The sequence below is a fragment of the Theobroma umbraticum genome, unplaced genomic scaffold, assembly GCF_002168275.2.
Source record: "Theobroma umbraticum cultivar Fairchild unplaced genomic scaffold, ASM216827v3 scaffold_51.0, whole genome shotgun sequence".
Lineage (NCBI taxonomy): Eukaryota > Viridiplantae > Streptophyta > Magnoliopsida > Malvales > Malvaceae > Theobroma > Theobroma umbraticum.
In genome coordinates this window covers 3,703,078-3,727,603 of record NW_018397260.1, presented here as the reverse complement: position 1 = coordinate 3,727,603, position 24,526 = coordinate 3,703,078, and the positions used below count along the sequence as shown (strand labels likewise).

At 33.9% G+C, this 24,526-nt stretch overlaps 3 protein-coding genes across 6 annotated transcripts; 2 read left to right on the top strand and 1 right to left on the bottom strand.

The window, feature by feature from the left end:
* Positions 1–3,438: 3,438 nt before the first annotated feature.
* On the top strand, positions 3,439–9,526 carry LOC110417242 (S-adenosyl-L-methionine-dependent methyltransferases superfamily protein). The gene is made up of 9 exons (XM_021429482.1): positions 3,439–4,263; positions 5,608–5,757; positions 5,839–6,109; positions 6,465–6,575; positions 6,865–7,024; positions 7,525–7,782; positions 7,904–8,026; positions 8,850–8,927; positions 9,022–9,526. The coding sequence occupies exons 1-9, from the start codon at positions 3,589–3,591 to the stop codon at positions 9,218–9,220; spliced, it is 2,025 nt and encodes a 674-aa protein (XP_021285157.1). The 5' UTR covers positions 3,439–3,588; the 3' UTR covers positions 9,221–9,526.
* A 1,125-nt stretch (positions 9,527–10,651) lies between these two features.
* Positions 10,652–12,328, bottom strand: LOC110416577 (BTB/POZ domain-containing protein). The gene is made up of 2 exons (XM_021428589.2): positions 11,978–12,328; positions 10,652–11,621 (listed from the first exon to the last, which is right to left on the bottom strand). Exons 1-2 carry the CDS (start codon positions 12,326–12,328, stop codon positions 11,154–11,156), a joined length of 819 nt encoding a protein of 272 aa, XP_021284264.1. The 3' UTR covers positions 10,652–11,153.
* LOC110416576 (RING/FYVE/PHD-type zinc finger family protein) lies at positions 12,248–21,951 on the top strand. 4 transcript variants are annotated; one of them, XM_021428588.2, is made up of 6 exons: positions 12,248–12,362; positions 14,419–14,678; positions 16,387–16,575; positions 16,689–17,018; positions 19,358–19,447; positions 20,387–21,951. In XM_021428588.2, the coding sequence occupies exons 2-6, from the start codon at positions 14,448–14,450 to the stop codon at positions 21,302–21,304; spliced, it is 1,758 nt and encodes a 585-aa protein (XP_021284263.1). In that variant the 5' UTR covers positions 12,248–12,362; positions 14,419–14,447; the 3' UTR covers positions 21,305–21,951. The 4 variants fall into 4 exon arrangements, with proteins under 4 accessions (XP_021284263.1, XP_021284261.1, XP_089639641.1 ...); XM_021428586.2 differs by lacking the exon at positions 12,248–12,362 and adding an exon at positions 13,805–13,939; XM_089783515.1 differs by lacking the exon at positions 12,248–12,362 and adding an exon at positions 19,577–19,618 and having other exon boundaries at positions 14,403–14,678.
* The last annotated feature ends 2,575 nt before the right edge of the window (positions 21,952–24,526 follow it).

The following is a 24,526-nucleotide window of genomic DNA, read 5'->3' as shown; positions in this document are numbered from 1 at the left end:
TCTCTTTCTTTCTTTGTCTCAATATGATATCCATCCAAATGAATATCTTTAAAATTTAATAAACTTCTGTGAGACTTAAAAATAATACATCCTCTGTTGCTTTATTCCTCAAGGTAGTAAAATATTAGTTCTTCTGAAGCTTCCAATTAATCTTGTACTACCAGATATTGAACTGACATTGATTTTTTTTTATCGAGTAGGAAAAATATTTATTGCTTTTAAATATAGTGTGTGTTGTAGCAATGTCTGCTAGACATATATTTACATTCTTGATCTTAGATCCAAAAGATCAATATCTATATTTTCTTCAATAAAATAAAATATATACAATAAGAAACTTACAAGTAAATATAAAAGAATATTAAATATAGAATTAAAACATAAAATAAAACATATCATTTAAATATAATGAAAACATATTAAAGCATTTCCATAATATAGTTGTACTAAATATACCAATTATTATTAAGTTCATTCTCAAAATATTTCTATTACCAATCAAATGATCAATTCTTTTTTCAAGACAAGAAAATCAATAATAGATATATTTATTATCAATCATATAATAAATCCTCTTTCAAGTTAGATAAATATCTTGATGTGATATATCAACTTGGCCATGATTAAAATTATCTCAAGATGTTTCAATTTTCAGTGATACTTGATAAAATTTAAGACGTACAACAGGTACGTGACCAATGATCTGTCTGGCAACATCAATAACAATATCCATTTCTGGTGGGTTATAAGTATTCATTCATTTCTTGGTGGGCTAGTGGGTTAAGGTATCCATCTACGTTTGGTGCGTTAAAATTATTCATCTATTTATGGTAGGTTATAATTATACATCCACTTTTGGTGGATGATCCACATATGATGGGTTATCCACTTCTAGTGGATTATAGGCATTCATTTATTTTTTATAATAAAATTATCTATCCACTTCTAGTGGTAAAATTATTCTTAAATTCAGATGATAAAATATTCATCCACTTCTGGTAGTAGAATAATAATTAAAATAGTGATAGTGTAAATTTGTATGGCCATCATAATTAAATGATATTGTATTCACTTCAAGGGATGGATGGATTCATGATTATGACAATAATTATTAAATGATGTCGCATTCACTTCAGGGAATGGACGAATTTATAATATTTTTATTAGTATCTCGTTTATCACATTCACTACAGGGAATGAACATTCATAATTTTTATTAATAGCTTATTTGTCACATTCACTTCCGGGAATGGACATTCATGGTTTTTCATCAATAGCTATATAATAGCAAATTCACTTTCCAATCAAGAGATAAAATATAATGTATAATAATAAAATTCATATTAAAATTGATTTTAAGAGAATAGAAATACTAAAGAGATTTCAAGTCACTTAGTCACTTACCTGATTTTCTTTAAAACCAGAAATCAAAAACCCCATCATTGAAATCTTTTTGAAGCTTGAAAATTGAAATCTTTTTTAAGCTTGAAGATAATGAAAACATAATAATTCTAAAACATAAGAGATCAGAAAATCGTGTTGATAACGTGCTATGAAATAAATATAAAAGAACAACTATAAGAGAAATATAAGAAAAAGTATTTAAAGGGAAAGAAAGTATTTAGGGAGAGAAAATAAATCTTATTGAAGTGTGTATACAAATGAACTAAGGAGGCTTATTTATAGATAAATAACCCTTTTACAAAATGAAAATAACACTTAGAGAATAGATGGATTATATCCTAATCTAATCTAATTTACATCAAATCTAGATATAGATAATATAAATGGATATTCACAAAAATATTCATAACAATAGAGAAATTATCGTGATGCCATTACTACTCTTTGGGATAGGGAGAAAAGAGATAAAAAGAGATAGAGGATTTAATTTGGCGAGAAAGAGAGATAGACAATATTTGACAAGAGAGAAAAATCAAGATTTAATTTTGAAATTTTTGTTTAAATTGCGGGATAGAGAAAATCTAAATCATTTTAATTTGTCTGAAATTGTTTAAAGAACATTGTTATCAAGTCATGTCAAAAATTGATTAAAAATAATTAAAATTATAATAAATGATATTTTTGAATTAGACCTATAAAAAAGATTATCTCTCACAAGTTTCTCAATAAACTATGTAAATTATATTATTCTCGATTAAGATGTAATCATTTCTTTTTTAATGTCTCAATTATTAGGTCACAATCAATCAAGGCAGCATCCAGCAGTTGTTTTTTTTCTTTAGGTTTAAATTTGGGATTAATCTCACTCCATCCTTGGACTTCCTGGCTCCTTTTTAATGGTGGGGGTTCTTATTAATGAAATGTTTTAGCTTAAATAATAAATCTAGGTGCCAGGAATGAATTTTGTCTACAAGACTGTTGGGCCCAATGAAACTTTGAAGCACTTTGTGGGAGGAAAAGGGGAAAATGATGTGAATCTTCAAAGCCCGTGGGCACATATTTAAGTGGTTCAGATTTGCAGTTGCAGATCAGGGCTTGGGCCTGTTGAAAATTCCTCCTCAAAGAAGCCTAATTCTGAAAGACATATGGCCTGCAAAGTTTTGGACGGGGTGCTAAGTTAAGCCCAACAAATGTCGGGGGCCTAAAAGATACATACTAGCTGTGACCATGTACTTGTGTCCCTTGGGCTTGGAGTAGGGATGCCATAAGTAAGACACTTGTTAATTTAGAAATATTTTAATTTAAATTTTAAATTATTACTTGAATTTGTATTTAAATATCATAGGCATTTATTTGTTAAATATCAATATCGGTTAAATACTCCATTAAATTAAATATAAAATTAATTTTTTATATATTATTAATGAAAATTAAATTAATAAATTAAAATTAATTCATAAAAAATAAAATTTAAAATCATACTTAGAAAGATTAATTAATTTTAAAAAGTATTATATTAATTATAAAAAATATATATTTATATAAAATTAACTAAAAATTATTATTTATAATCTAATTTAGATAGTAAGTACTTTAAAATTATTATTTGAATTCCATAAATCCTAATAGTAGGTAATTGAGTAAAATAATGCTAAATAAATAATATTGATAATAAGGAACGAACTGACATCTTAGCTAGGCATTAAAGAAACCACGGATCCACGTCTTGACGTAAGGGTTGAAGCAGCTTGTATTCCTCAGATTTTATATTTTATATTGCCAAGACAAGAGACTTGGATTTAAGAATCTATGAATCTAAAATAATTTTGGAATTTGGTGTCTGTTTCATTTTAATTCATTAACTTCGCATGTGCGAAAAAAACATTTAAAAACTATACAAGGAAGGATTAAAAAAAATGGTGGAAAAAGGCCCCAGACAAGAACGCAATGCACGTGACATAGAAAGCTGGCCATATTCTTCTTCTTCTTTTGTCCATCCCTTATCCTACGTATCCACTGACATTAATTATTAATCAATTCCACCTCGGAGGCCTGTACCCTCACATTTTCCTCTGCAGCCTTAACCGTTTCTCTGCAAAGCAAATCTCTCATCTCTTTCTCGCAGGGCTTTCCGTCACTTTCCTCAGAAAATGAAATAAAGGAAAATTCCCGAATACAAACAAAATGAAACCGACAGCCCCAGTTAGCAGTACTACAACAACAGCCACGGCATCATCGTCAACGACGATAGCTGATATCCTTAAAACCCCGAAGTTCGTTAAGTTTACAGCGATTGCCCTCCTCTCTGTTTCCCTCGTTTTTCTTGCCACTCACTTCTCCTCCTCCTCCTCTCCTCTCTCTTCTTTCTCCTTCAAGTACTCCTCACTACCGCCGCCAATTTCGCCTCCGCTTTCACCCCCTCCAATTCCATCACCACCACCACCTCCTCCTCCTCCGCCTCCGCCTCCGCCTCCCCCAGCGGTTCGGAGGACGGGTATAATCGACGAATCGGGGGCAATGTCGGATGAATTCTTTATCGGGGAGCTAGACTCGAACTCCACGAATGCTTTTACAGAGTTGAGTGACGGCAACGACGAAGGAGGAGAGGAGGAAGAGGAGAGGAAGAAGAGTAATGGTGAAGTTAGGACTAGGGTAGATAAATATAAGGTGTGCGAGGCGAGTAAAGTTGATTATATACCGTGTTTAGATAATGAGGAAGCGATTAAGCTGTTTAATGAGAGTGAAAAAGGGCAAAAATACGAGAGGCATTGTCCTGGAAAAGATAAAATGTTGGATTGTGTGGTTCCGAGGCCGGAAGGGTACCGGAGTCCTATACCGTGGCCTCAGAGTCGTGATGAGGTAAGCTTTTATCTGAAATTCTCATAATTTATTTACGATTTGTATTTTTTTTTTCAAAAATTAGATTTGCTATTAATTAGTTTTTCTAATAAGAAAGTTTGATAGTTTTCTTTTTTTTTTGCTTTAATTGTGGGAGGGGGTTTCGAACCATGCTTTCTGGGCAGGGATCTTGCATCAACTAATAAGTCAAATGTTTGGGTGCAAAGTTTGATAGTTTTAACAATGTGTATATGGGAGTTTGATTGGAGACTGGTTTTGAGTAATTTTTATTTTGGGGTGTGAAGGATGTTGTTAAAGGCTTGGTCCTGGGTAGCTAAGAAGTTGGATATCAACTGCGTGCGTGAAGAGCTGCAGTTGAACTAGGTAGACAAGAGGGGTTTAGTGAACTTGGATGATTGATCATGGTATGAAGAAGGAAACATTTCATGGACAGTATGTTTATGCAACACTATTTTCAAATTTAGTGGAGTTTTCTACCATAAAGTGGGTACTAGTCTTGGTACAAAAATGATTAGGATAGTCTCTGTTAGTACTGGCATTGGCTGGGTAATAACATCTCCCAGGTGCATCAAGATTGCCGCTGAAGTTGTCTAAGATTACTTTTAGCTGTCATATTTTCCCAAAAGAGATGCAGTGCGGATTGATTTGTTGTGGTTGGGAACTTTGAGATTATTAAAGAGATAATCGTCTTTGCATTCTCCCAAGCTTTTGACGTAGGAATTAATTAACTACTGTTCTGATGAAAGATGATGGCTACAGCTCAATGAAATTGGTAGAGAAAGGTCAGTTTTGACCTGCAAGCAAGCAACCCTGGCTTCTGAATTGATATTGTTATTGATGCTTGATTCTGCTTGAATTCATCATATATATGGCCATTGACTTCTTAGTTCTTATGCCAGTAATTTTCCTTCAACTTAGATTTTTGTCTGTTGAAGATGTACCTTTACTTTGACCTGGACTTGCACTTTGATTTTAAGTTTTGTTATTTTCCTATTTAACCAGAACAGAGGCATTATGAAATTGTCATATCCCTCATCTAAAAATTTGTAGTTTTAAAGTTTTTAACATTTTCTATTAGCTATCTGCTTATCTGGTTATCCTTTCTGCTTCTACAATGAATACGATTTTTTTTTTTTTTTAATAATTGGGGGAAGGAGGAATCAAACCTTGCTCTTTAGGCAGGGGGTTCATCCACCAACCAATGAGTCAAATGCTTGGGTGCTTCTACAATGAATATGATTGGATATGAAAATCTTCTTTGGTGCTCTATCCCAAAGTAACTATTTTTCCTTGTGAAAATTTTCATTGAAGGTTCTTTTGGCTAATTGTGACTTATAATTGCAGGTTTGGTTCAGCAATGTGCCGCATACTCGTCTGGTTCAAGATAAAGGTGGGCAAAATTGGATATCGATAAAAAAAGATAAGTTCATTTTTCCAGGAGGTGGAACACAGTTTATACATGGTGCAGATCAATACTTGAATCAGATTTCACAGGTTTTTCTGCTTTTGACAACCTCTACTTGCTAGTAGTATTTGTTTTTTGCATGGCATTGATAACCATCTCTCCATATGCAGATGGTTCCTGAAATTTCTTTTGGCCACCGTATCCGTGTTGCATTAGATATTGGTTGTGGTGTTGCCAGTTTTGGAGCCTTTCTTCTACAACGCAATGTCACCACTCTATCAATAGCACCAAAAGATGTTCATGAGAACCAAATTCAATTTGCACTAGAGCGCGGAGTGCCTGCCATGGTTGCGGTATTCGCTACGCATCGCTTGTTATATCCAAGTCAGGCTTTTGACTTGATACATTGTTCAAGATGTAGAATCAATTGGACTAGCGATGGTATGCTTTTTTTTCTTTTACATATCTGATAGTAAAAAGCAACTACATCTTGCAATATTTGAAAAGTAACTATTGGCATGAGATTGAGATTCAGCTGTCTATATTTGACTATTAAAACCTGATAATAAACTTTAAATTCATCCTACAGCATTCCAGTGTGGCTATTTGAGCCTTTCTAAATCTTTCAGTGTTTAGGATTGCATGTGTGCAGGTGTGTATCTGTATGTGCTCATGTTTTAATTTGCGTGCTCAGTAAGTTATGAATTTTATTATGCGCGTATGTGTATATGTGTGCTGCATATTGACCTTAACTCTTTGATGTTGATGCTTCTTTTTATTTTTGCCTATGATGAAGATGGAATTTTGCTTCTTGAGGCCAACAGGATGCTAAGGGCTGGAGGATATTTTGTCTGGGCTGCGCAGCCTGTATATAAACATGAAGAGATTCTACAAGAGCAATGGAAAGGTAGCCTCTCATGTCAAGTTTTTTACAGCCTTCTCTCTTGCCCTCCCTCCCTCACTTCATTTTTTAATGGTGCTTGAAATCCTGATACGGTTTTTAGATGCTTCAAATTCTTTGCATTGATTAATCCTTTTTAAAGAGACAAAAAAATAGAAAAAGAAAAAAAAATTCTCTGGTATGAATGCATGTATAAGACCTTGATGAACTATTCTTGTGTTCAATAATACTGCAGCACTAAGAAATTGATACCTTACAGTTGCTCAGTTTCATTTGTAAGTTGATAAATCTACAGAAATGGAGGATCTTACTACTCGCATTTGTTGGGAACTTGTCAAAAAGGATGGATATATTGCCATATGGCGGAAGCCTTTAAACAATAGCTGCTATCTTAATCGTGATACAGGAGTGCTACCTCCCCTTTGTGATCCCAATGATAATTCAGACAATGTTTGGTATGGCTTGCTTCAATACATATATCTTTACCACATTTACATGACATTGAAAACTTTACATAAATGATTTCAACATATTTAGTGCTGGACCAATCTTTGGGACTCATTATCCTGCAATATTCTGCAAAAATTGCTCTTCAGATCATGGAAAACTGCTTAAAAAGTTCAGACAATGTTTATATAGATACTTGTTAGGACTTGTTGATTAAAAAGTTGAGACAGTGGGAAGTTGGGGGAGTGGGGGGTAGGAGAATTAATTCCATTAGTTTGCTATGTCTCTTCCAAATAAGTAAATAACGATGCTGGAAGAGAAAAGCCATAGTCTCTGACAAACTTGAATGATGTTCTTTTTTAAGGAGTATTTGTAGCTGGGTGCTTTCTTGTTGCCTTTTTTTGCTCATATTCTCTACTCCTTTAAACTTCGATTTGGCAGAAAAGCTCAATGAGACTTAACTAGCTAAAGTTGAACAGCTCAACAAATTGCATTATGATATTTGCAGGTATGTTGATTTGAAGGCCTGCATCACTCAATTGCCAGATAATGGTTTTGGTTCTAATGTTAGCACATGGCCTGCACGTCTTCATTATCCACCTGACAGGCTCCAAAGCATAGAAATGGATGCCTACATATCCAGAAAGGAAATCTTTAGAGCAGAGTCAAAGTATTGGAATGAAATAATAGACAGTTATGTACGTGCGTTTCGCTGGAAAGATATGAAACTACGTAATGTGATGGACATGAGAGCTGGACTTGGAGGGTAACATCTTATATATCATGCTACCGCATAGCGTTTTCTGATTTTAGAATGCTTTTTATTTTGAAAAGAATGGTAAAAATATATTGCATTATTTTGTAATTTTTGTTTATGACTCTGGCAGGTTTGCAGCAGCATTACATGATCTGCAGATTGATTGCTGGGTTATGAATGTTGTTCCTGTTAGTGGATTCAACACCTTGCCCATTATTTATGATCGGGGGCTTATGGGAGTTATGCATGACTGGTATAGACAATTTGCACTCAACTCTAGTTTTCAAATTTTTCTTGGAACATCATGTGCTTGGTGGTCTTGTAGCATATATCTAGATTCAATTTACACTCGTACATAAAATATTTGAAGCTACTATTTTGGGCCTTGAATCCTACAGGCACAGTAAGTATGTTACTTGTGAGACTGCAATGAAGCTTTGCAGCTCACGTTACGCACCTGCTGTGCTTGACCTCATCCAACCTGAATGGAACAATGGTTAATAAGTTAAAAATTATCTGACTGAGAAAAGGGTCTCCATTTGATGTCATTAGCAAAATTTCTACTCAGATGTATTTTGTGAAAGCCATCATGTTTGGTTTGAGCAAGACAAAACCTTTCCTCTCTCACCAATATTTGAAGTTAAATTCATAGATTCCCTAAAAACTGAGCTTCTTTGAGGTTTGGCTTGAGGCATAATCTGGGCTCAACTAATCGTCTTAGCATGTTCAGTAAATTAGCATGAATCAGGATGAGTCTTGAATCAAGTCAAGCATGAGCAAGCAGCTTATAGAGTTTAGTAAAAAAACATGAGAAACCTTGGACCTTTTGATTTGTAGGTTAAGAACGTAAGAGAATAGCCGCAACATCGAAATCCAAGTAATAATGCTTGCACACTTTCACAACTGCTAGTTCTGTCATGGTTGGTTGAAATTTGCACTCTCTTCCATTGGTTCATTTGCAGTTGTTCATTCATAACTGGCGGTTTCTTAATTTCAAGCTCATCTGTAGAACTTCCACATATGATTTTATATACCTCTTGCTTGATTATTACTCATAGTTGTCAATTTTTGCTCAGGTGTGAGCCATTTGATACTTATCCGAGAACATATGACCTATTGCATGCAGCAGGTCTTTTCCCTGTTGAGCAGAAGAGGTATTATTCATCCTTTTTCTTGCTCGTGCCTTAGTTCTTGTTAATGCACATTCTTCAGATACAGTTTATCATGTTTTTTATCTGGTTGATGTAGGTGTAATATCTCAACCATCATGCTTGAGATGGACCGGATGCTGAGACCTGGTGGACGCGTATATATACGGGATTCAGTATCTGTTATGGGTGAACTTCAGGAAATAGCAACTGCATTGGGATGGGTGCATGCACTACACGATACAGGTGAAGGTCCACATGCAAGCTGGAAAATTTTAATCTCTGAGAAACGTATGTGATGGGATTGTTGGATGAAAATCACTGAAACCATGCTTTACCAGCTATCTTGCCCCCATTTTGGATATACAAAGTCTAACTTAGGAATAAGCTGCCAATCTATAAAGAGAAAAAAAAAAAAAAAAAAGACAGACGCTCATTATTCTATATAATTTAGTGTAATCTATTGATTTACGATAGTACCTAACATGTCAATAGGATAGGCCACGGGTCAATATGCTGTATTTGGTTAAACCTATGGTACATTTTTTTTCCCTTTGGCAATTTGTACATTAGCAATTTGCCATGAGTAAATTTTCTTGCTGCAACCTTTTATCTCCCTGGAGAATCGTACTCCACGTTTCAATTGAAACATTTAGAATTCAAGTTTAATGTACTTATATGTTTTTTTATTGTAAATTTTATATGATATCATCTCTTAAATAAATTTTTAATTTTATATATTTTATTTTTATTTTTTTATTATAATCTTATATTTTATTTTTATTTATTATAATACAAACTTAGTTTATATATGACATAAACGAAAAAAAATCTTATAGAAATTTGACTATCAAACTTAGGAATAAATTATGTTATAATGCTTCCTTATTGGTTGAACTTCAATTATCAATTGAAAAGTAAATGATATACATCAAATGATCAAGCAATTTGCTACACAAATGAGAAACAATCTCGAAGTGCAAAACTTACCCATCATAAAACACCACAATAAAAAAATCATAAAATATAGAAATGAACTGCCCGAAAGCTTAATAAAAAATAAACATCAAAATTGATTTTCACCAACAATAAATTACAGTCAGCATTCTCCTAACAAATAACCAAGTATTAGATAGGACAAATTCATTTTAATATTAATTAAAAAATAATTTTTTATTTGTTAGTAATTTTGAATGTTTTACAGTATATTTTTATCATTATTATTTTGCAAAATTCCTAAAAAATTAAAATGGAAATATTTCTTTTTTTGAAAAATTAAAAAAAAAGCCAAAAGTGATTTTTTGAAAAAACTGAGTAAAAAAAATATTTTTAAAAGTTTATTAAAAATTATAAAAAGAAAATAATTTTTATGATTTTAAAAAATTATGAGTATAAAAAAGAATATCTTCTATTTTTTTTCAAAAATTTTAAATATATTTTTTATTTTCTGGATTTTCTTATCTTTTTTTAATTTCTAAAAAATAAATTTTATTTTTTATTGTTCTATACTTTTTTTAATAATTAAAAATTATTTTTGGGTTTTTCTAAAATTTCTAAAAAATAAAAAATTATTTTTATATTTTTCAAGATTTATAGATTTTTTTTTTTCAAAATTTTAAAATTATTTCTAATTTTTTAAGTTCTTTTTAAAGTGATGAAAATTAAGTTTGAAGATTTTATTGATTAAGAAGGATGAAAAATATCAAATCAAGTTTCAAGGCATTGCAAAGTAGTTAGTAACGAGATTACATTGATTTTTCAATACAATCACATCCTTATACCTTTTCTGATTAATAATGTAATTACATTGCAATCTTATTACATCACGTATTGAAACAAAAGCTACAAAAAACTACAATGTAATCTAATTATATACATTGCAAAGAATGTGGAAGCACAACAAATGCTACCTAAAAGCAAAGACATAAAATCCTTGTAAATGCAATAGAGGCCACACTGTTAAGCTTATGAAAGACTAAAACCCAGTTCATTATTGTCATCTGGAAAATGATCCCAAATCATGCAGAACTCACCACAGTTTTGCCAAAACATTTTTGTGATAAGAAAGGACAATGCTGAATAGTATGTATGGTTCCATTGGAATACAGATTTCTCCCAGCAAAGGAGGATCATCAAACTTTTTCTTCTTTTATATAGTAAAAGTTCATCCACCAACAATGACTGAAACCTCATTATTCAAATGATGAACAAACAATCCTTGATCAGAGTTGACTATGATTTCATTGAACTATCCTTATGAGCAGCAGTATTGACCTGTTTGGAGAGATAAGCTTCATAAATCTCCACAACAAGTCGGGGATCCTTTTCCACGAGTTCCATATACTCTTCCCTTTTCGTAAGCTTATCCATGTTGTCTGTTATCAAACACAAAGCTGCATCAAGCACGAGCTTGGCGTTGTGCTGGTGAGCAAAGGCATAGCTCATAAGTGAATTATCCCAGTTCAATTTGGATACCAGGAACTTCTCGCAATACCCCTTGAGATGCTTCACCTGGTATTTTTCAGCCAAGACCAGAAGGTCACAAGCCATTTGCTCATCCAGCCATGCTTCCGCTGTGTACAAATAGTTTACAAACGCACGGAGAGCATCATACGATACGTCAGCGATCTTGATGGTTCCGCTCCTGCTTTCTTCCATCTCATTCTCAAGCATTGCTTTGAACACTGGTGAACGACTCGCCTGTTTTGACATCAAAATGTTAGTAAATACTTCAAAAAAAAAAAAAACAAATAATCCTTCCTAACAACACAGTTTCTAATTTGGGTATATAGAACAATACAACGTGCCTCTTTGGCTCAGTTGTTTCAAGCAGCTTTCGCTGTTTAGGTATCTGTAAAATCTGAAAATGAGTTCCTGAGTACTAAGAGCCAAAGTTCCAAACCAAAGCTTCATTTTAGTTAATCGAAACAATTTTGCCAAAAGTAATCCACAAATTGAAGTTTGGGTCGCACTTTTTGTACATTAGAACTTCAAATATTTTACATTTTACCTAAAATAAAACAAGTAGACAAGAAATTCAAGCAAATCGGTAGTACCAAAACGGCTTTATGGGCGGGTACAGGCACAGGGGGCAAGCCCGGGGATCCATCACCGGAAGCGACCAAGACGACGTCGGGGAAGAAGGGACCAGGCGAGGTGGAGCCACGGTGGGCATGATCGAGCGGAGACCAAAAGCGTAAAAAGGTGACTTTGGCTTTGAGATCTTCGATCTCTCGCTTGAGCTCTTCCTCGGTCTCGCTGGCCTCCTCGTAGCACTCCTTGCACGTGCCGGCGTCACGTGCTCCGTACTCTTCCTTGCACGATATGCACCGCATGGTCTCGGTGTCGGTCTCGCTCTCCGTCTCGGACTCGGATCGGACCGCCTGGTGGCACCGGTGCCTTCGCATTTTGGTTTTAGCTTGTGGCCCTCTAGGAAGAAAAGTAAGGCTTTTGCTACTGCCTGCTTTTTCGCTTCTAATATTACGTTCACATTGTTCTTTTTAATTCCTTCCTTCTCCATAGTAATTCGTATTTATTAATATTAAAAAACTTGACTTAGCAAGTAGCAACCCTGTTGAAATATTTTCAAAGGCATATGTAGCGACTAGCGAGTTCTCCTAATTCAGTTTGTTCCACCTTGATCATGCCTCTTCTTCCTTCTTGCACGACTCCTGCCCATACCTTTGTGCCCCTTTCTAAGGAAACAAAATCTTGCATGTAGACTTGAGTATTTATTCTTTTTTAATAATAAATATAAATATTTTCAGAGTATATAGTTTGCACAAACAATTAAAATTATATACTATTAATTTATAAATTATTCAACACTATTAAAATTAAAAACAATATAATTAATAAAAGTTATCAAATATATGTAAGAGATTTATGAATTCATGAGCACTAATTTAAACATATATTTTTGCATTTTAATATATTGAGAATCAATATTTACTAATACGGTGCGTGTAAAAGTGAAATAATAATTAAATTCAATAATACAAAATGGTTGGTGCCCATTTAGGGTTATAATCAAAATCTAGTAATTCAACTTCTTTTAAGCTAATTCTTGAGTCAGTCATATGTTTAATTTAATCGTAATCAATTTTTTAGTAATTTGAATAGCAATAAGGAAAATGAAGGTTAAATTTTGTTAATACTAAACTTGAGAGCTAGTGACCTTAAGTAGCATGACTAGATTTTTTAATTACTATATCAAATGATTATTTACAAAATAATACAAGATAATTGGTTTTAACACAATGTCTTAATTTACACTATTAAATTATATAAATTTAAATAAATTTTTGTTATTTTATTATATCTAATCAACTTTTACTATTTTTATTTTTGATCAAATAAATCTTTTAAAACTAATAATTGATTAATTGTCATTAGTAAAAATGATATCTATCATTTTTATACACATGTAAAAATTATCATGTGATCATATTATTATATCATGTCATTATTCAATATAATATTTAATTTATCACATGACATAAAAAAGATAAATGATATTTTTTATTAAAAATAATTACTCATTTGATATTTATTAGAATTTATTTAATTCATAATAAAATAAGTAATAAAAAAATAAAAATTTGTTTAAATTTTTTTTAGAGTTGAGAAAATATATTAGATTGGACAAAAAGCAGTGATGATATGTAAATAAACGATTTTTGTGGGCACAAAGTACGTGAGAAGAGCGAAATCCCACAAATTGACTTGAATTGACTGTTTGCGATTTAGTTTACGGTTTTTGTCCCAAAACAACCGCCACCTGTCAGTTTCTCCCCACTGTCAACCGGAATCATCCCGTCTTAGATCCGACCCAACTAAACAAACTGAACTACAAAGAATGGTAAACTAAAACTCTTGTGTAGTCATTTAGTTTCAAAGTATTTTTTTTTCTTTTAATAAAGAAAACACGGATAAGACGAGAAGTTGCAGACCAAAGCCAAAGTTTCAAAAAAGAGTTTTCGATTTTTTCAGAGTTTCAATTTCAATTTTCATTTCAGGTGAAGCTTCTTTATTCTTCTCTCTTCTTTTCTCATTTTAATTTTTCTCTTCAGAATTTGTTTTCTTTTGTTATATCTTGTTTGCTACTCGAGAAAATGTAGCGGGGGAAAAAGAAAGAGAGAAACAGAGTTGTTAAATAGTTTGAATTCTTAACTTTTAAGATTAAAATGGTCAAAAATTTAGTAAATAGTGGATTTTAGTTCAATTACTTAGCTTAATTTGGTCGAAAGTTTTTGTGTTCCTCGTTTGTCGTGGAGCTGAAGGGCAGGGGATGGTTTGTTTGGAGTTCAATTTTCTCTTTGTTTTTTCCTTTGTTTTCCAGCTGCCTAATGGAGGGTTCTTACTGCTTTTTCTTGGATTTTTTGTTTAATGGGATGAATTTCAAAGTGTTAATGGGATAGTCTATGTGAATTTGAAAGATAATGCTGGTTTATTACAGTGAAACCCTAACTTTGTGGCGAAATGCTTGAAAAACTAGGGTTTTGTTCTGTTTTGGGAATTCTGAAGATGGTTGTTGAGGAGGGGACAAGCAATGGTGAAGGAGCAGAGTGTGGAAAGGTGGTTCAGTGCTTCAAGAGTGAACCAGTGAATAATGGGTTTGGATTTGAATTTGTGAATGATTCTGGTGATGGGAGTTCAGGGGCAAGTGAGAATTTTCGAACATATAAGAGGCGGAGACAGTTAAGGTCAAGTTCAAAGGTCAAAGTGCAGGTTGATGGAAGGGCTTCCACAGACCAGGTAGGTTTCTATAAATGTGTTATGTGTCTAATGTATGCTTGGAGTTGTAGATGTTAACTATTTTTCTTTGTTGTACTAGTTAAATGTTGAGATGTGGTTACTATGTTTTTGTTTACCAATTCATGTTTCAAGATTTGTTGTTGCCTTTGAGTTTAAGATCTTAGTTGTGGTAGCTTTGGATTGTGGATGACAAATAGTAACTTGTGTGCAATCATATGGAATGCTCTGCATGTAGACTATCCTATGAGGAGAAGATCAGATTGGGTCATTGGGTACATAAAATACAAGCTCAAGCTATTGGATTAACTTTAAAACTAGCGTGCATAGTATGACATAAATATGCAAGTTTCTGATGTCAAGAAATTTACAACAATGAATAGTTGTTACTTGATGATGGAATTTGAAAAGCCGTGTGGTTTTTGGGGTGGCTTTGATGGTTGAGTGAAGGTGATTCTTTTCTAAATCTTTTTTCCATTGAGCAATGAGATTTTAGAAACTGTTTGCAAGAGAAATTGATTCTACAAATATTCTTAAAAATTGGCCTCATGTATAGTTCTCTAAGGCTTCATCAAGATGCTCGTACGAAGGTTACAGCACCAGACATAAATATGTCAAAACTTCTCTTATGTTCACATTCAGAGTGTATTTCTTTCATATTTTTGGGATGAAGAGGAGCCGATGTAATTGACAATTTTAATCCGCATCACAAGGATAATTTGATAGTGATAGTCTTTTTGACAAGTTTAATGTTTTTATTGCTTATGTATCTCATATGTTTTATGAGAAAATATCTCTTCCTCCTGCATTGGAAATAAGTCACAGAGCATGACCAAATTCCTGTATTATGACTGCTAGCCACCTTTAGGTAACTAATGGATAATAAATAAGGAGAAGCTTTTGAATTTAGTGAGGTAAGATATGGTAGTACACGCCACCCTGCTGTTGAACACATGGATGCTGAAAATTCGAAAGCAAGATTTGATAATTTTTGCCATCTGACTGTGGTACACAAACATACATATTTGCATCTGTTCTTTAACAGTGCAATTGACACTATGCAATGGATTTTGTTGATTTACCATTTGATGTTATTTTATTGATTTTTGGTTGGTATATGGCATTTTGAGTAATTAAGAGTATTGTAAGTTTGTATTGGATGTGCTGTTGAATTTTTTCTTCTGTATGTGACTTATGTCTGATTCCTTCGGGAAAAATCATTTTACATGTGGCTGCTAGATCTTATGACTGTGAAGCTGGCATTTCCTTCATTAGGGTCAGAATTGTAAGAGAATTAGTGAGGGAAATCTTGATTGTTAGGACAAGATGGACAGGAGTTGTTTGAACTTAAGATTTTATTTTCCTTTTTTGTTATATTAATGGGCGTAATTGTTCTACTCTCAAGTGCTTTTGCACATTCAAAGTTTAGGGGGCTGGTATGGTTAACTGATTTGTACATTTAATTTATAACATATGTGTAGGTCTATGATTCATCTGGTTCAACTACTGCTAGGTGTATTTCTTCTTTCACATTGTGATTTGTCTAATTGAATCGGTGAAAGATGTACTTTTTTACTGTAATTGCCCAAATGTTCTGTTTGTGCTGACATGTTCTGGTCTTTGTTGTTCTTTAATGCAAAGAACATTTGGTTTCTTACAGACTGTAAAAGTACAGTTCAGCATACTAATGGATGCTAATTATTATGTGCAGGTCCCTCTTCCTGAGATAGATCATTGTGCTTCTTTGAATGCTTCAAATGATCGTATACAGAGGCAGTGGAGAAATGTTGTATTGGAGCACATGCATCAGTTATTAAGTGGTGATGAAGGTGGTATACAGCGTTGCATTCGAGATGCACTTTTATTTCATCCAGAAAATGGTTGTAATGTGACAGTTAAGGTTTGTGCTGTTATCCAAACCCTGTAAGGTCTATGATGGCTTGCAGTGATCATTTTTCTTGTCCATTTTCTTTATGATATATTGGAATTGTTGTTTTTCTGATTCTTCTACAGGAACCTGACACTTCTCACGAAGATAGACTGAAATGCTCTTTGCAAGCAGGGCGAATTCCTAATGGAAGTAAGCATACAGCTGAGGGGCTGGAGGGTGTGATATCTAATGGGTCTTTAAAAGAAAATCCTCAAACTACCACTGAGATGTGCCAGCGTGTTTTCTTTGATGTCATAATTTCTGAAAAGTTCACATCTTTGTGTAAGCTACTATTTGACAATTTCCAAGGGATCAAGGTTGACAGCCTTTTTCACTTAAGTGTCATAAATTCGAGGATGAAAAATGGAGTTTATGAGCGATCGCCTATGCTTTTCTCATCAGATATTCAGCAGGTAATTTATGTAACCATTTTTATTTGCATGCGTTGCTTGACTGAACTTGCTTAGTTTAAAGATAAAAATGTTCCACTGACAGCCTAGGTGTTAGATAGTAAGTTGACTCTTGTGCCAAGAGCTTTAAGTTAGATATATTTCCATCTAAGTCATACATAATTATGTGATTTCTTATCCTGTATTTCTCATGATGATTGAGGAAAACACCTGAATTCATTCAACCTTCTTTTTAACCTCCACATACACACATGGTATACTCTGCAAGGGAGAGAGCTAAAGAGCGAAGGGCTATTCTTGGGACTCTGGAAGTTTTAGGAAGGAGAAAGAAATAAAGGAAGTTGAAAACCAGGAAGACTTCTTATAAATCTGAATTTCTCTTCTATTTAGTATTCTTAAAATCTTCGAAAGATTAAAATTATAAGCTCAATTTTAGGTTACATTTGGAGCTTTTGTTTTGTTACATTGTGGGAGCTAGATGTTGTTAGATTCTATGATTGCTTAATTTGTTCCAAGCAACTTACGTGCTTGTTGTTTCTTTCTATAGTATATTACTAACAGTGAAGATGTACACTTCATCTACCACTCATTTGTTTTAGATTGGTGTGTACAACCACGGAAATATTGAGAGCATGGATGGATGTGGGACTTTAGATGAATTCTTAGGTCAGTAGGGTCGTATATCTTCTTATCGTGGTGTCTTCGTTTTTCAGAGTATTGTATTCTTTGAATGATCTGAGAATCTGCTATTTACTAACATAGGCTTTTTACTAACCCTGTCCAGATTGAAGTCTCAAATTAGAGGACCTTTTAGTTTTTCAAAGGCACTCTGTTACTATTGTAAGTACATTGATGATGAGCCCTTGTTTTAACTATAGATAAAAGTAGAATGATCAGAATTATCTTACCACTGTTTTCCATACAGAGTTTACCCACAAGGCTTTTTTAACATAGGAAGGCCAACGGCCCTTAACAGCAGCAAGTAAACTAATCTAGGATAACTTATACCTAGTATGCCTACTAATAGAAAGAGACCTCAGGTCCTCAGGAATTTGGTATACTTGAACTCCTCTTGGCTGTGTCAGGATTCCATTAGTAAGCCAGTCTGCAATAAAATTTTTCTGCCTTGTAATATAGGAGAGTCTCCTGGAGTGGCTGGTGTTTAGGAGGTCTGTGAAGGCTTTTATGATAGGGAAGAGTCGATTTTTGCTTGATCATTAGAACGGATTTCAAGGAGTCTGATTCAATCTCCACTTGGTCAACTAGGCATTTGAACCTGAGCTACCTCAACGATGACAGTTGACTTACCTTAACAATCATCATTTTCTCATTTTAGGCTCTCTTAGTTCTTGTCATTCCTACAACATGAATCAACTTGCTTCTGTACGGTTAAAATACTGCTTTTAGTTTAATTTATCTAACTGTGTTGAGAGTTGTAAGGAGCTTAGCTGGAGGATTAGACCCTAGGAATTGCAAATCATGTTGATTGCTAAGACCTGGAGGCCTTAATAAGAAAGAATGCTTAAAGTTGTTTATTTTATCTTTCTGAAAGAAAGTGAAATGTTGTTGATTCCCATTGTCTGCATAAGGTCTAATTACTCAGTAGAATTGATGTTTGATATTCTCTCTTGTTTCTAGTAGATTATGCTTATGTATACATGGTGCATTTGTTCACATTCTCTCTTGCTTTTCTGAAAAATATAGGGTACTTGGCTTTTCCTTCATTTGCTGAGGATTCAATGCAATAGACATGCACAAGCTACATTAATCCTATTATGCTAGGTTTAGGGCCATACATTTTGAAACCAATGGTAGATGTTAAGTCCCCATGACATCTCTTATGACACCCTTAGTTTTCATTCTTTCTTTGTGTGTCAAACAATTCTCTGTTCCTGTTCTTCACTAGACCTAAGTTGCACATCTCTGAAGAACTTAACTTATTACATCTCTTATGGATACCTGATACCCTTGCAGTTCATTCTCTCTTCCTGCATAGATTAGTCAATTTTTCCCTGTGCTTCACCAGAATTAAATTGCAATCTTCAGACAATCTATGTCATTCTTAAGTTGTTCTCAAACCTTCTTATTCGATTTGTTTTTTTTTCCCATTAATAATTATGTGTCTTTTTACAGGATTCTCAAAGCAGTGGAATATAATTTATATTGATATACATGCTACAATGTTAATCCAAATTTTGATGCGTTTTCTAAACTAATAAGAATGCTTGCGAAGTACCCAAAAAAAACAAAAAATAAGAAATGCTTGTTCCATGTAGCAGAGCCAGTTCTTTTTGTCATCACTTATTATATATGTATTTATCTTACCTAAATGACTCCTGTAGGTATGGAGAAAACTTCAAGACATAGGAACTGAAATTGTATCCCTTGCAAAGAGCCTCTCAAACATATCAAGCAGTTCCTATAGTGAACAAGTGAGTTACTGAACATGCACTGTGCTACTCTAGCATGTTGAATTTTATAATTTGCTTATAAAATTTATTACATTGATAATGAATATCATGTTATAATTTGTTTGTGATGCTTTTTCTTCACCCTTTGAGGTTGGGTGTTCTCGTGGTGCTGTTGAAAAGGAGAAACATGAGGTAAACATTCATTAATTAAATTATAGTATGCATTGGCATGCTTGTGTCAGCAGAATGAATAACCCTATCCTCAAATTTTAGTTATATAACCGTATGAGGCAGTTAGTATAAAAAAGAAAGAACTGTATTAGGTAGTTTAGGGTGCATTTGCTGCTTCAGAGTTTGGATAAAGTTGATTTAGGATAAGACTTTGAAATTTCACTGCTCTTACGTGTTGACTAATTTCAATGGAAGTCTTACATTGTATAAAATTGATGGGTGTGTTTTAGGGTTCTCAAGTATAGATATTTTCTTCTTCATTATGGGACTTAAAAACTTTTCAACTGGGCCACTGTCACTTTAGTTTTCTTCTTTAAACACTCTAATGGTGTGGAAACTTTAGTAAACCTTTCTGTCTGTGGTGCTGGGTAGTTGGTTGCCTTCTATCCTACTTGTATTGATATGATTTGGTGTGATCAGGGAGTTTCCTGCTGGTATCTAGTAGTCATATTCTGTTCTCCTGCTTTGCTATTTGAATATAGTATTTGTAGAGCATCTTGATGGGTATTTGAATTTATTATTTGTAGAGCATCTCGAGGGATATCTGAATATTAGTATTTGTAGAGCGTCTTGATTTTTAAGGCTGTGAGGATGATTCTGACCTGAACTGTTTCTTTAGCTTTTCATTTGTATTACATGCAAGAGATCTCTATTTATATAATAAGAAAGTGCTTTGAAAGTTGAATTCATCTGTGAGAAATGTTCTGAATTTTGTTCAATGAAAAACAGTTCTGTACTCGGGAACCAGTGTCTCTTGCTAAACTGGAGCAAACTGAAGCTTGTGGTGTGTATAAAGTTTGCACTTGCAGGCATTGTGGGGAGAAGGCAGATGGGAAGGATTGTTTGGTTTGTGATTCATGTGAGGAAATGTACCATGTTGCCTGTATTGAGCCTGCTGTGAAGGAGATTCCTCCAAGAAGTTGGTATTGTACCAGCTGTACTGCTAATGGAATGGGATCTCCACATGAGAACTGTGTGATATGTGAGAGATTGAATGCCTGCAGGACTCTTGTTACTGATGAAAATCATAATGCAAATTGTAAAATATTTACTGAATTGGAGGAACATTCAAACTGTAGTGTCGATAATGGGCTTCAGTTATCACCAGGGAACAGACACCCGTGTGTTTGTAAAATTTGTGGAGGTGGTGTTGAAAAAGGTCAGAAGTTAAGGAGTTGTGAGCATCCCTACTGCCCCAGTAAATATTATCATATGAGGTGCCTGACAATGAAGCAGTTAAAATCATATTGTTCCCACTGGTACTGCCCTTCTTGTCTGTGTAGAAATTGCCTCATTGACAAAGATGATGATAAGATTGTTTTATGTGATGGCTGTGATGCTGCTTACCACATTTATTGCATGAAACCACCACGAACTTCAATTCCAAGAGGGAAGTGGTTTTGCAGAAAATGTGATGCCGGGATCCAGCGAATACGCAGAGCTAAAAGAGCATATCAGAATATGGAAAATAAGCTGAAAATGAAAGGCATAGGAGGCAAAATGGCATATGATAATCTGGGAATGAGTATGAATCAAAAACACGGAGAGGAGTCAGATAAAAGTAGAGGTGGAGTGGACATGCTTCTAACTGCAGCTAATACTCTAAGTTTCGAGGAGAAGTTGGCTGCCATACAGATGAAGAGTTAGAAAGAGCCTTGCGTTTGGAGGACATGAGGAGATTCAAATTTCATGGTAAATGCATTTGATTTTGTATGGGTAACTCAAGAGTAACAACTTATTTTCACTTCATTTTTTCGGCTGGGAAACAAGATATATTTTGGTAGGTTGTAAACTTCATTAGGTTTTGTTGGCATTTGGATACAGAGATCTGAGCAAGACATGATTCTGAAGGCTGTATATTTTTGGTTTGGCACTGCCAAATTCTTGATGTGTAGTACTTTGGTCCCTGCTTGATGAAGGGGATGGGGGAATCATCCACTAACAGGGGGAGTGTGAAGTAATGTTAGTTTGTACTATTGAGAATACATAGTTCAGACTTTAGGGGAGGTTATCAGAGGCAATTGTTTCTCACCAATGTTGTATAATGTGGAGAAAGCTCTGACCAAACAAACCTGTTTTTAACCATGAAAAGTCAAGGATAACTTTCCTTTTTGCTTGTGCTTTTTGATGCATCATTGTTCCTTCCTCACTAGGGAAGTTTGCTGGCTGGCTCTCATATACCTCCCATTGAAACAGGTTCTGGATTTGTAATCTATATAATTCCTCCATGCTTGTTGGCTTCTCACACAGTAAATATATAATACTTGCGTATAGAGCTTTATATTTTCTGGTCACTTAAAGAAAAAGTATGCATTCAATTATTTTCAAGTGGCTATGCTTAGGGGAAAAAGATGAGAAATCCATTATAAACCTGTTTATTTATTTTCTTTTAAAAGTAAAAAAGTGACAAATTTGGGTGGGATGAAAGGAAGAACAACATTTAACAATCTGCAGCATTACCTTTTCTAAAACACAATTTGCAGCATTCAGAGATGATGGTGCTAATTTCCAACATTGATGCCTCGTAGCAGTATCTTTTACTTTTATAATATTTAGCAATTACTGCCCCTCTTCTCTCATTAGGCAAAGGGTAGGATATGGTATCAACAAAAACCAGCATACACTATACCATACCATTAATTCAACTTTAACTCAGCATACATCACTCTACCATGCCATTTTATTCAAGTTTTAACTCAGCATACATCACTTCACCATACCAGCAATTCAAGTTTGACCCAGCATACGTTACTCTACCATAGCATTAATTCAAGTTTAACTCAGCATACCAGCATAAATTACTCTACCATAGCATTAATTCAAGGTTAACTCAGCATACATCACTTTACCATAGCATTAATTCAGGTATGTTGAGGACACAAAGCAGAGCAAGGCTGAGTTTTGATCCTATGGACTTGGTTATGTGAGGGTTACCACATTATCTTTAACATGATTTAATCATAATCGCAAAATTTCAACTCAAGTCAGATTTATTAGAAAACAAAATTAATTTACTCAAGTCAAATATTTAAAATAATTCCTCTTTATTTATTATAAGTTAGGATTCCGTAGTTGTGATTTTCATAGTAACTCTCTTGAAACTAAGTCTGTGAGATCAAAAATCAAGACTAAATATGAAATTGGAAGGCAAAATCAAATACTAGGAGATTTTAAATAAACCAATGACTAGATATCCAATAAGGTGAAAAAAAAAGGTTATATTGTACCTCAAAATAATTAGGGTCAATTTGCTTCCCTTTTAATTTTAGTACAATTACGTAAAACTATATCAGAAATTAAATAATGTAAATCCAGTAATGAATGTAATTTGATTGTCAATATTCAACCGTTTACTTTGCAATCTCATTTCCATCAGTGCCCAGATTGCTTGTAAAGGATTGATCAAAAATGAAGAGGGGAATACTGTTTAGCCTGGGAGCTTAGTTGGCTATTGATTTTTGCAGGCAATCCTTTATGTGACAGTACTGCTTACGTTTCAATAATCCTGTGGGGTGGGGCTGCTAGGCTTAGGACAGGACTGTACAAATGCTATTAGGAAAGGCCGTAGTTGTTCTCGAGATTTTGCTCTTCTGATTTACCAATCCATTACATAAGTAAAAAGAAACTTCAAAAGGGCTTCCTCCTCTAGCCACGTGAACCATAGAAGAAAAAAAACGTATTGAAAAAAGATAAAACTAGAGGTAAAAAGAGAAAGGGAAAAAACAAGTAGAAAGAGATCAATGTGCAACGCACGGGCCATAGTCTAGTACAAGCAAACGGAAGCTCCAATAGAGCTTCCACCTGTAGTCACCTATATTTTACCCCTTTGAGCGGCATGTCTTGAGTGTTTCTAGCTAACATGTGGCGGTAAGAACAATTCACAAAGTTTCCATTTTCGGTAATTTTTTTGGCATGTTGTGCATTGATTATGGGCAAAATAGGCTTACATCATGGGATGGAGTTTGATTTTCCCCATGACCCAACAAAGCATCACTTCTGCGTATAAATCCAATGTGCTAGTGTCTTCACCATTTTTTAATACTCAATTTCTATATAAAACAAGCACACTGTATTTCTCACCAAATCAATACTAATCTTCCTTGGCGTGCTTGGGTCAAAGCTTAGATTCCATGATTGGTTGATCTCCTTTTTTTTTTTTTCTTGTGTTTGCATTTGGAGGGAAAAAAAATGTGCATTGGATTGTGTCTTGGGAAAGAAAAAGCTTTCAGCCTTGGGTCAGATGTTGGGTTTGGGAAAGAAAAAGTTTGGCTGGTGTGTTGCCCTGTTTTGGTTCTTCAATTTTTTACCCATGTGTAATAGTTGCATGTCTGCGGTGGTTTTGATATTTTCAGAAAGGGTTTTTTTCTCAGCTATGTATGCTCGATGGTTTTCGGCCGCTTGATGTAGTAGCATCTCCTCCAAGTCCTTCATATATTTCGTCCCTCGATTTTGTCGACTTTGCTGAGAGTATTTTTGACTTTTTCAGAGCTTTATTTAATCGTTTTTTGCTTTCAATTGTTTGATTTTACCTTCGTTGCAAATTGATTTTTTTTTCTATTTTCTTTCTAGGAAAATATATTATCTATACTAGTAATTAAAGTTAATTTTATGTTTATTATTCTTTTTTAGAGAAGTTTAAAGTTCAAATCTTTTAATTTTGAAAATTTTTATATATATTTTAAGGATGACAAAACCCAATTCAACCTTCAAATTTTGTTCTGATTTGAACATTTAAAATATATGTTTTTTAAAGGCAAAGGTTGGGTGATTTGTTTTATTTCAGACGCCAACTCCACCTACTAATATTATAATTTTGTTAATAGCGCTGCTTAAGATGTTTTACCTTCAAAAAAGGAAAAACCACTACTT

What these genes read in the sequence shown, in the direction of transcription:
- LOC110417242 (XM_021429482.1), top strand. Translation starts at nt 3,589, where the DNA reads ATGAAACCGACAGCCCCAGTTAGCAGTACTACAACAACAGCCACGGCA. An exon ending in AATCAATTGGACTAGCGATG is followed by an intron (nt 6,110 to 6,464) that starts GTATGCTTTTTT and finishes CCTATGATGAAG; the next exon opens with ATGGAATTTTGCTTCTTGAG. An exon ending in TTCCCTGTTGAGCAGAAGAG is followed by an intron (nt 8,928 to 9,021) that starts GTATTATTCATC and finishes TGGTTGATGTAG; the next exon opens with GTGTAATATCTCAACCATCA.
- LOC110416577 (XM_021428589.2), bottom strand. Translation starts at nt 12,328, where the DNA reads ATGCGAAGGCACCGGTGCCACCAGGCGGTCCGATCCGAGTCCGAGACG. An exon ending in CCGCCCATAAAGCCGTTTTG is followed by an intron (nt 11,622 to 11,977) that starts GTACTACCGATT and finishes ATGTCAAAACAG; the next exon opens with GCGAGTCGTTCACCAGTGTT.
- LOC110416576 (XM_089783515.1), top strand. Translation starts at nt 14,403, where the DNA reads ATGCTTGAAAAACTAGGGTTTTGTTCTGTTTTGGGAATTCTGAAGATG. An exon ending in GTTGTAATGTGACAGTTAAG is followed by an intron (nt 16,576 to 16,688) that starts GTTTGTGCTGTT and finishes ATTCTTCTACAG; the next exon opens with GAACCTGACACTTCTCACGA. An exon ending in TCTCATCAGATATTCAGCAG is followed by an intron (nt 17,019 to 19,357) that starts GTAATTTATGTA and finishes TGACTCCTGTAG; the next exon opens with GTATGGAGAAAACTTCAAGA.